General features: G+C 37.3%; 1 protein-coding gene across 9 annotated transcripts in view; it reads right to left on the minus strand.

The window, feature by feature from the left end:
- Positions 1–3,818: 3,818 nt before the first annotated feature.
- Positions 3,819–12,279, minus strand: part of CUL4A (cullin 4A) — a 34,444-nt gene continuing 25,983 nt past the window's right edge. For 6 of the 9 annotated variants that reach the window (XM_079301561.1, XM_079301553.1, XM_079301556.1 and 3 more), the window contains 6 exons: positions 12,172–12,279; positions 10,874–10,987; positions 9,861–9,966; positions 6,626–6,798; positions 5,636–5,788; positions 3,819–5,384 (listed from right to left, as the gene is read on the minus strand). In XM_079301561.1, the coding sequence (XP_079157687.1) occupies positions 5,289–5,384; positions 5,636–5,788; positions 6,626–6,798; positions 9,861–9,966; positions 10,874–10,987; positions 12,172–12,279 (750 nt within the window). In that variant the 3' untranslated portion in view covers positions 3,819–5,288. Of the gene's footprint in view, positions 5,385–5,635; positions 5,789–6,625; positions 6,799–9,860; positions 9,967–10,873; positions 10,988–12,171 lie in introns of those variants that run through there. The other 3 variants (XM_079301555.1, XM_079301557.1, XM_079301559.1) reach the window with 3 other exon arrangements.

Consider the following 12,279-nt stretch of genomic DNA (forward strand, 5'->3'; position numbering starts at 1 on the left):
TACCATATAGTTGGTGTCCTCACTACAGGCTGTTCCAGATTAATCATCTCTGAGGGAGAATGATTTCTGCTCCCAAGCTGCCTTCATACATTTTTACTTTGAACCCATTTGAAATGCATTTCAGCTACTCCCAGCTTCTAAAGTAAAGTTCAGCTGCTATGTACTTGACCTTTCCTTGTTCTTTGTCCGAGTTCACTCACAGTTTCTGTTTCCCCAAAACATCCTGGGTAAGTTTAGTTGATCCTTATAGTAGCAAGGGGATCTACCTTTCATTTTCAATGCTATTGCTATAAACACATATTTGTTTTTTAATGCTGTATTTTTTTTCTGTGCATTTTTATACACAGTATTGTATTATTTTAGTTTGTTTGTTTTTCCCTGCAACACTTCTACCAATCTTCATTATTCCTGCCACGCATTGCCAAAAGCAGAAGTTAGTTTGGAAAAGGACATAATGAGCAGCCCTGGTCAAGTGTTTGAATGACTCATCTGCAGAGGAGTTGAGGGTAATGGAGGTGGGACATGGGTTGTTCTCATTTTGGATGACTGTTTTTGGAACCTGCACTGGGATTGGAGGAAGGTCTGTGGAACACGAAATTTGCCACAAGACAAATGGAGAGGGAAGCCCAAGGTCACGTTTAAACTTGGTGTGCAGTATTCTGTCTCTCTGCTGGAAAATCAGTAGGCATCTATGAATGGAAAAATGGCAGCTGCTTAGATTGCTACCAAGCAATCACCACCATATACATACATGTAAATTGCATAAAGCAACAAGATTGTGGTAAAATTTGGTAAATAAAGAACATAAAGTTATCAGCAGAGAATGATGTTGATGTTCCATGCTGTGGATCATTAGCTCACTAGGCCTTTATTAATGGTGCAGAGAAGGCACCATACCAATTTCCACCTCCTTTCAGTACAGGTATTACCAGGGTGTTTGTTAGACAAATGCATCAAGTCTTGCACAACCGTGTTGGCCATCGGCCCCACTGCTTGGTAACTTGCTGGCTGACATCAATCAAGCGTGATAGCAGGGTAAGACATAAACAAATAGAATTACAGCTTCTGTAGAAGCTGCTGCATACACAGCCTGCAGGTCCAAATTAGTGCTGTCTCTGAGGGAAATCATAGTCCATACCCAGCCCCTCCACATTTCATCTTACAGAGCTGCTGGCCAGCCAGCATGCCCACAGGCCCAGATATGAACCATGATGCATTCCCTGGTCTTTCTGCAGAGCCATGGATGCAGAATGGGCTGCTCATGGGAAGCACCTAGGAGAGTTAGGAGCCATTACTACAGTAAAAGCTGTCCTGTGAGGTCAAGGCAGAGTACAAGCAAGGGAAACAGAGTTCAGACTTGGAATTTTTACCAGGAAAGAATTTCCACAAAACATGACTATTTTCCCATGGCCTTTTGCTGAGTATTACCTGACTTCACACAGTTACTTCCTTTCTGAAGAGATTTGATAGGAAGGGCTAACCAAGTTCATGGTACAGAGTCCACTCTCCTGACCATAGCTGCCAAAGATAATAAACCTACAAACAGAATGGAACTGTTTAGGTTGGAAAATACCTCAAAACGTCACTGCATTCAACTGGTAACCCAGTACTGCCCAGCCTACAACTAAACTATGTCCCTAAGTGCCACATCTATAGGTCTTTTAAACACCCAGAGGGATAGTGACTTCATCACTTCCCTGGACAGCTTAATCCAGCTTGATTTACAACCCTTTCAGTAATTTTTCCTAATATCCAATCTAAACCCCCCTGGCACAGCTTGAGGTCTTTTCCTCTCATCCTGTCACTTGTTACCTGGGAGAAGAGACCAATCCCACCTGGCTACAGCCTCCTTTCAGGCAGTTGTAGAGAGCAATAAGGCTCCCTTCCTGAGCCTTCTTTTTTCCAGCCTTAACTACTCCAGTTCCCTGAGCTGTTCCTCATAGGACTTTTGCTCCTGACTGTTCGCCAACTCCACTGCCCTTCTCTGGACACTCAGTGTCTTTCTGGTAGTGAGGGCCCAGAACTGAGCACAGGATTTGAGGTGTGGCCTCATCAGTGTTGAGTACACGGGGACAATCCCTGCCCTGCTCCTGCTGGCCACACTATTGCTGATCCAGGCCAGGATACCCTTGGCTTCTTGGGCACCTGGGCACAGCTGGCTCATGTTCAGACACTGTCACCAGCACCCCCAGGTCCTTTTCCACTGGGCAGCTTCCCAGCTACTGTGTCCCCCTGCCTGGAGCAGTGCATAGGTAGATGTGCATAACAAATTGAGACATTGAAGTTACCTGAAGCGTGTGTAATTTTTTTACCCCCAAAGCTGTATTACAAAGAAAGGATGAAAAAAACCTGCAGCAGATCAAGAGAGTTGAATGATAAAACCAGGTTCAGATAAAGGAATCCAAGGGAAGATAAAATGCAGAACTAAGAAAAAAAAGAAGGAAAGGGCAGAAAGGAGGCTGGTTAAGGACAGCTATAACTGCCAGGCTTGGGAAGCACCTTCAAGTCAGCCCCCAGCCTACATTCTCACACTCACTTTCCCTCAGGAAATGCTGGGCTAGTTAACAGTGTGCCACAGTTATGAAAGCTGCTTTTTAAATGTATGTAATGTAAGTTTGGTAAGTTAAGAGCCCCTGGCTGTATCCAGACTCCTGCCATTATTTTTCTCATTTCATAGAAGTTGCTACAATTTGTTCTAAGGACACTGAATTGCCAAGATCCAGGTTTCCCAGACGTATCTGAACATAGATGCTCTGTAGAGTAAATCTGTTACTTTGCTACTTCTAAACATCTTCAACACTAGCTGATTTTCTAGGAAGAAATGTTTAGCAACCCTGTGTAGGTACAGGTACACTCAGGCAACGTGACCCCAAAGAACAAATTGAGGCAGACTGCTCAGCCAAATTCTATCACTAGCTACCCAAAAGCTGCAGCTATTTCATTATAGAGAAGTGATGTCCATGCTGACTCATAAAGTAACTGCTTACCTGTTTAGTTCAGCAAATAAAACACCCCGGGAGGAAAAATGTGAGGAAATCAAATTAAAAATGAGGACCTGAGAAAAAGAGTCACAATAACCTGGCCTGCCAGTCTCTCGCAAAGCTTTTGAATCTCTGAAGCCACTTACAGATCAGTATGGAAGAGTAGAAGTCATGATGCCTGAAGACATTCTCTGTAGGTTCAGGTGTTTAAGGGGATGGGCAGAGATCAGCAGCTGGATGAGGGTCAAAACTCCCACTACCACAAACAGAAAGGCAGAACCAAGGAGAACCCATCTGAGTACTTGATATTATTTGCAGGGGATGATACAGTTGGGTTACCAAGGGTATACAGCACAGAAACTCAGGCTTCATAATTTCCACTGCTGTGGAACAACCCATTTTTAATTGCTGGACCAGAATAATATGGCCAGAGAGGTCCTAGTCTGTGGCAATTAAGAAAAACTACATCTCAGCACTTTTAATTAACATTGCTTCTTGAGGCAGAACCATTTCAGTCATCTTCAGGTTAACTCCACTGCATTAAGCTATTGTTTAAAACTACTGAACCAGAACATTTAGGTTCAGAAGGGGCAGGCAGCACATTCTCACTGTTTCCTAACAGCTATTGCACACTACTGCCAGCTTTCAGTGTGGATAAAGCCTCTGGCCACTACCTTTCTGTGAGGCACACAGTCCTTTTTGGTTTAGAAGTCTGGTAAGATGGAGGTCATTGGTTTCCATATACATAAAAAGTGAACTACAAAGTGAATAACTAAAAAACCAACCACAAAAATAAACTCAAGTGCCACATTCTCACAAAGGCTAAGAAATTAATACTTAATATGCATCAAAGATTTTATTTGCATTAACTGCAGATTCAAATATTAAAATAAGTCTACATTAAATTATAATATTAAATACGCTTTAAATACAATAAACTAAATATGTTTAGTTTCTAAACACAAAGGGAACAAAAATAATTCAGACTGCAGTACAATTAATGACACCAGAGGACAGAATACAATTTTAATATGTAGTTTCACAAGTTGTCGCCTCATAGCCTTGTTTAAGTGGCCTTTTAATTGATGCACAAACCCCATGTCACATAAACTTAGTAAGGTATCTCTCAAGAAAATATTTCTCAGTTAAATTCTCATTTATGTAGTGATCAAAACTCCTTTGGTAGCTGTTTTTCAGAATGAAACATACCAGCAGACATCAGGAAAATAAACAGTCTTACAAGTATTACCAGAAAAGGTTAGTTACAGGTTATAGTTACAGTTATCTAACTGATCTACAGTGTCTTTCACTCTAATTCAAATCAACTTACATATGTACAATATGTAACAAAGTACTCACAAAATCCTTAGTCTTTCAAGACAAAATGCTATGCTTTCCCAATATTGAGACCATAAAAGTATTTTTTAAAAAAAGGTTTTGTTTTCTTAAAGTGGAGCATGCTGTACACTAGGTTCCCTGGATGTTATTTTCAAGGCAGAACTAAATGTTACGGCAATTACAGAAACAGTGAAATACGCCTGCTGCCCTAAAATGAGGTAGGGCCTCTGACTCAGATCTAATTTTTGCCACCCAAGCCAGCAGAAGTAGTAATAATAGAACAATCCATATTTTAGCTAAGTAATCCAACAGCTCAGTACACACATGAATGCAGTTGTCCTCTTGGCACTTCAAGAATCTCACTTCAAAACCTGATTTATCCAAACCAGACTGAAGTTTGTCATAACTTGAAAGAAAACTAACACAAGTTTAAGGGATTTCATGGTGCAAAACTTCAGTGTATTTCAACAACACTGCTTGTACATACATGTTTATCAATGAAGAGTTTTTAAAAAGTTACCCAAGTTGTCACTGTAGCTAAAGAGTGCAGCATTTAGGGACTTTATGGATGCAGTTAGGAACACCTAAATGAAGAAACTAGACTTGCATCCATCACAGAAGTATTTCTCACACAGGTGATTTTACCTTTCCATCCAACTTCAATGACATTGTTAAACAAAACTGTAAAACTAAATTCTGAAGAACCCAAGAGAACAAAAGATTAGCTAAAGGAAAAAAAAACCTCAGGACATTTAAAATTAGTAAGTCTTGACAAAAGTGATCATGTCATTTTGCTTCTCTTCCACAGCAGTGCATGCAGCTGGTTGAATAATATACATCAACCTGAAATCTGCTAAAAGGAAAGTCTCGAACAGCATAGGTATTTGGTGTCCTGAAGATGTATGTGGATGATTTTGGTTTTTATTTTTTAGGGTTTTTTTTCTTTAAAATAAAATAATTTCTTCTCCTTTATGCAACATAATGGTACTGATTGGGGTTGTCTTTGTCTCTCTCCATATAGTCTCTGTCAATGAGAGATTCAATTCTCTTCTTCAAGTCTCCAGGCTACAAGAAAAGATGAGATTAGTGTAAAGTAATACAAAGGCCAATATTAAAAAAAAAAAAAAAAATTGCTAAAAGCTACATAAGAAATGAACCATAGTATATAACTGACATACTGCTGATACTCCGATTTGTTTCTGTTCACACAACTCCTTAATCTTTGGGTTTATTTCACATTTCTTGCTCTAATAGACAAGCTGAATATATTGTATTTATATAGATCTAGGATAATGTGACAAAAAAAAGTAAGTTACCTTTACAGGAAATTTCAGCTGATTATACAATTCAGAAACAAGAAGATTATGACCAAGAGTCTTCCTCATCTTCATTATTCGTACAATAGCAGCATCAATCTGATATTGTCTGTCCTGAAATACTCTTTCAGTTGTGCTGACCTGTTCTTCAACCTGAAGAACAATACAACACCACAAATATCACTCTCTGTTACTACTTTTTATTAATTATATTTCTATAGTTAACCTTCACAATAAAATGAAATTCATGCATTCTTATTCATCCTTGAGAGAGATGCACACATTACCGCATTCTAAGAGCTAAGTGATTCCTGAAGTGTACTGCTAAAGCAAGTAAAAGAGAAAATTAAGGATCATGTAATGGATAAAATGTGTCTTATTTTACATTATTTGATAAATTAAAGTAAATCTTAGAAACTCCCTTCAGATTTTTGAGAGAACACATAACACTTTGACAGCCCAAATACAGCTGTGTTTTGTGTCAAACTCCAGTTTGACTTCTAGGAAATTTAATATACAAAGCCAAAAAAGAAACAAGCCTTGTGTCAAGAATGGGGATTCAGATACAAGAAAAAAGGTTTTTTTTTCACTGCAGAATCAGGGACAACTCTGACTTTTACAGCCCTCTTACCTGCTAAATATAGAAGTAGCATGGTGACATTTGATTCATGAGTTCAATATAGTACCAACACTTCAGCAATACCACAAACGTCTAATATGGACTGAAACATCTACAAGATTCTTTTAGTTTAATATATAGGCATTTAAATTTGCAAGCACAGGAGGCAACTTAAGTTGTTTTCAATTTCAGTGACTTTGAAGTCTTTATTGCCTCTCTGAGTCATCTTAACTACTCTAAAAATTAAATGTCCTTTGAAATTAAATATACATTTCTTTATATACAAAAAATACAAGAGATAATGTGTTTCCATATGGGATATGTAGATAAACAGTTAATACACAAACTGAATGAATGTAAAAAGTACGTACTGTTTCTTTCATTTGAATCTGGTTGATCTTTATTCTAAACAATTTATGCTTGAAATCACCATTAAAGATGAATTTATCTCCATCTTCTACGTCCTTGCCCTTTGGATTTTTAATCAATACACGTGCTTTTCCACAAGCTAAAGACTGCAAGGTTCTTCTTAATTCACTGTCCTCTGTGAAGGAATTAAAATATGGGAGAAAGCAGAACAAAACATTAACATGAACAGTTTTATGTAATTAATCTAGAAATAAATTGAAAAACTAGTTGTTTTATACTAATACTTTCTTACAACTAAATTGCAATTAGGAATCATCTCACAGGCTTCAAAGTTGGTCTTGTCTTTCACAGGTTAAATGCTGAGAGCATGCACAGGATTATAAGTGTCAGAAAAACAGATTTAGGCTCATCTCAGTGAGCTTTCAATGCAAAATAGCTTCAGAAAAGATTTCACATTAACACAAACTTAGTTTTATTGCTTTAGTTTTGTCTGGTACTAACAGGACTTTGGAAAAGAAAGAGTCAGTGTATGACAAGAAACGCAAAGCCACCTATTTTAAGATTTGATGAATAGTTTTATCACACAGCAAAAAATACATATGGAATAAAAAATACAGAAGCTTAAATTGACAGGAAGATGTTTTGTGGGAGGGTAGAGCTGACAGCTATTAGAGTCAAACTTCCCCCAAAACAGGAAAGTAGTAGACACAAGTGTGTGAGGAGAACTTTACCTAGTAATATGTAAAACTAAAAGCATTTAGACAAGAAGCTAAAATGAAGTCTTAAACATTCTAATTGTGTTGCAAAGTCTAGTATCGAGATTTTGCACTGAAAACAGCCTCCGCAGTCTCTAGAACACTTTATTCACAGTACAAAATTATCACTAAATGCGTTGGATCTCCTGAATAGAATTTTAGCCTAAAAACAAAGACAGGTTTTGCAATCTAGTGCTGAAGTACAGCTGAGTAAAAGATTAACACAATTGCTATTTTAAAAATACTTAAGCTTTTACAGAGAGCAACTTTTCCTTCTTTTAAACTTCCAACTGTTCTATGAATTCTAAAAATTCCCTTTAAACAATGTGGGTTAAACAGATATTTATGACATTTGAGACATTTTGCGTGTTTCAGCCTCAGTAAAGTCAGATTGTTGAGCTGTGTTTTTGTCCAAACACAAAGCTGCTGTTAAAACACTGAAGTTTTGCATGTGAAGTCACAGGTTACAGTTGCCAAAGGGAAGGAATTTACAATTACCTATCAATCCCTGAAGTAGAAGTAAAAACTACAGCTCCTAGAGGTTTCCTTGATAATAAGGCAAGTAAAAACACTGAATATATTTGGGTAACACATCTCAAAGCAACAAAATTAGACCGTGACTATTCTTTCTCTGAGTAACAGTTCTCACTGTTCTGATGTGAGGACAACCAGGGACAATCTCATTAAAGAGGCTGATGATAATTTACTGTAACAGTGATTGGAAAACACAAGTTCCAACCATGGCCAGTTAATCCCTACAAGAAAAACTGAGAAGAACTTGTCACTACATGGTCTTGTAAATTTACATGACGAGGGGGAATGGCTTCAAACTGAAACAGAATAGATTAGATGTTAGAAAGAAATTCTTTATTGTGAGGGTGGCAAGACATTAGAGCACATTGTTCTGGATGCTCCTTCCCTGGAAGTGTTCAAGACCAGGCTGAATGGAGCTCTGAGCAACATGGTTTAATGGAATGTGTCCCTGCCCAGGGACCAGGGGCTAGAACTAAATTATCTTTAAGATCCCTTCCAATCCAAGCCATTCTGTGATTCTGTGCTATTCATCCTGGCCTCACAGGAGCCGTGTGGACCATGAACTGTCCTTACTACCTAAATTTCTAAACTACTTCTCCAAAGGAAAGAGAATACAGACATGGCACTCAGTGTAATGACACATACATAGGCAGCTCCCAACTATCAATTTCAGCCACCTGCCTTAAAAACAGTCTACTAAATTCCTTATTTTGTGCTATAATGGAATGGATTTCCATGCAGCAGATTTTATCTGTTTCTGTCCAGGCAGCCAGAATGCAAGTCCAAGGGACAGCAATCCAAGATGAAAAAGCAGGACAGCAATCCAAGGTGAGAAAGCAGGATCTGGATCAGACTTGCATGACCCTGTGTTTGTTCTGTAAACACTGTACTCCAAACTAATGAGCCTCTCCAGACTGCTCCGATGATTATTATCATTGGCATGGATTCACTTCAGCTTCCTTTCCATTAAGGGAGAGGATGACTTAAGTAACTTGAAACACTGACACTCAGACAACGGAGCACCCAAGCTGTACTTCCTTCTGCAATGCATCATGCTGAACAAGGACTCTTGGTATCCCCATTTTAGAGTATTTTAGTAAATATATTACAATATTTTAGTACTTGTAAGGGCTCAAATACTCTTTCAGATACTGCTGTGTTAGGTTGATCATAAGTTTCAACATATGAAGGCCTACTGGGTGTAAGCTGCTAATTGATGCAAACCTTGCAGAGGGTAACAATGACAGTCTTTTGGCTATAACTATTTCAACAGAATATAAGAATTTGGGGAAAAAAAAACTACCCAAGAACATAAAAACATAGAAGACAGATACTGCAGATGATTAAAATGAAAACTATTCTCTTCCTCAGTTTTCTTCATCCTTCAGGCTCAAGTGCAGAGGCAGAGAAATACAAAGTACAAACCCAGAAGACACCAATGCTCTGAACAAATCAGATGTGCTGTGAAGGGGCACCCCACTGCCAGGAATGGGCAACAGGCAGGTGAGCTCTCAGAACAGTTAAACTGAAAATACTCTCTTAAATCACCCTCAAATGACAGCATTCTACAACATATCATTTTCAAAATATACTATGTAAAATTGAAAGGGAGCAAAAATAATATGTACACACAACAGTCTTTATCACCACTTACATTTTAAGAATTGAAGTGATAAATTTTTTAAATCTAATAGGTTGTTAGTAATATCACATTCCACACAGCTCTTACTAATAGTTTTGTGAAGACTACATTCTACACACCAAGAAAATATACTAAGAAATACATGCAGTGTGTTTTCCTCATCTCTTTTGGTGTGTATATGCACTATTGGCACAAAGTTTATCCTAAAGATCGTGACAAATTTCTTAAAATTAGGACTTCACATAGCAAATCATAATTGCTGATCACTCCATGAATAAACTTAAGAATCAAAAGTATTCCTCCTACCTATACCAGTAGCCATTTTAATTTCTTCAAAACTGAATTCATCCCCTTCATTAAACATAAGCAGTACTAATGTCTGAAAGAGTGATACTTGAAACTCCTTCTTTCCCTAAAAGAAAAACAACAAATAGCAGTAGTATTAGAGAATTTTCTATTGTACCCCTACATTTGACAATACAGAAAGTATACAATAATTTTTCTATTTCTAGAAGAATGGATATGCATTTTAGAATGCCTGGTACACAGAAGAATCTGCCTGAATGTAGTACTGAGGAAACAGGATATTTTTAAACCACTTTTTTTTGCTCCTCTAACAGTAACAATACACAGCAAAAGTCATTAGAATGGCCTGCTATTTACTTCATATCCTTCACTTCATTTTAATTACAATATATGAAATTTTTGTGTTGCAGCCATCAATAGTGAATTTGTCCGTAATTAAGTCATTAATATTCAGAATGAGTTAGTAAAAATTCAAGGGTTTTTTTTTCTTTGCTGTGGCTCAGTGAAGCTGCACTATTACAAGGCAAGATACTGCATGAGGCAAAACAAAACCACATGAATGGTGCAGTTATTTAACACTTAAATAATTCAACAAGATTTAAATTTTTACCACAGCCACCACATGATTAATACCCTTCAGTCTCTTTATGTATGTCAAGCATTCTAAAAGCATCAACAGGATGTCAAAAATCAAAACAATTCCATATTAACGATTAAAAATAGCTGTGTTCTTTTTCTTGCTTTAGTTTCTTCCTTTATTACATCTTTATTTGAATTAACAACATTCCCTATCAAATTAATATAACCAAAAAGTATCATGTTGTTTTGTTAGCTAGGTAGTATTTCAGTTTACTAATAAAAAGCTTACTTTCTGTACAAAATAACAGTACTGAATTGTGATTGGTCTCCACAAAAATGTTGCTACCCTTATAAAAATAAAACACATAATTAGATTCCAAATAATTTACTTAAATTTTAACCTAACAAGCAAAGCATTATGCAAGCAAACTTACTTCCTTAAATTCTGCCTTCAGGACAGCATGCCCTAAAGTGGTCTGCCACTGAAGTTTTCGACCACTGTGTTTTCCCAGGTAAAAGGTTTTAAATACCTCTTGAAGCTTTATCATCTGTTAAGAAAAGAGAAAACACACTAGCATTATATCAGTGCAGTGATACCAAATGATTTCACACATGTAATTTCTTTCTTCTCCTCAATCATGTTTCATAATAGGTTCTTCTGTGGGAAAAACTTAATCCATTAAGAGCAAAGTTTTGCTCTCAAGTACACTGGTACTACTATGCATGTAAGAAAGCCTCAATTCAAAAATAACTGAATTTTCCTCAGGTTTTTAATTTGTTTTGTTTTAAATAAAATAAACTCCTTTTAAGGGGTTTTAAACCTCAAAAGAAATACTAGTTTCGTCCTGGACTTTGAATCTGACCTAGAAGTCACAGGACAAAAAACATCCATCTCACACCTTTACACTGGATAGTACCATCTGCTCTTAAGTTCTTCCTGTAGTTTGTAGATGGAATGGACTCCAGTCCAACTCCACTACTTTATGCCCTTTTACTTCCAAGTAAGGGGGTTTTAGCCCTCCATTTTCAAGAAGTGTTGCTCAGGCTGGATCCTTCAGAAGTAGTCAGCCATGGAGGAAGAGACACCTCAGGAACAAGAGTACAAGAGCTTCCATATCTTCCAAACTGAGTGGGAACCCCATTACCACCTCTGACCTCTGAAGTGCTTCCCACACCTCTGATCAAGCAAGGTATTGTAGGAAGCAGGGACTCCAAATACACATTTCAACCTAAACTGCTACTGGAAGAAGCTTTGCAAGATTCTCTCAACTTGGAAACAACCATTTTTCAGGCAAATACTATTTAAGTGCAGAGGCCAGTTTTGTGTGACACACTGCAGAGAACAGAGGAAGGATCTTTGAAGAAAGGAACTATTGCACTATAAAAGTGCAATAACTATTGATTAGTTCAAAGTGCCTAACCAGTGTAGTTAAAGATTGACTAAATTAAGGTGAACTGACCAATTGAAACTTTTAAGTAACTGACTGCAATGCTAAGTAAGGCAATGATATTACTATACAGGTAAGAAAACCCCAAACTGAGTGAAATAATCATTTAAAAAAAAGTGGATTTTATCCCTTACATTTTATTTTTTGCAATTCTGGAATCCTTAAAATTACATAAAACCCTTAAATATCTAGCAGAAAAAATGTTAAATGAAGGGCATTAATGCACCCTGTGATGCTTATTCCATTCTGAAAAGTGCATTTAGAAGAAGAATTCAAGTACAAACCTCTGAATTTAAGTGGACTTCCATAGGTGTATAAGTTGGCCAATATCCCATAGTTAATATATTTACTGTCAGATCTATATTTCCTGGGTCACTTTGGTTCTGCATATA

Source organism: Erithacus rubecula (genome assembly GCF_903797595.1).
Source record: "Erithacus rubecula genome assembly, chromosome: 1".
NCBI classification, from domain to species: domain Eukaryota; kingdom Metazoa; phylum Chordata; class Aves; order Passeriformes; family Muscicapidae; genus Erithacus; species Erithacus rubecula.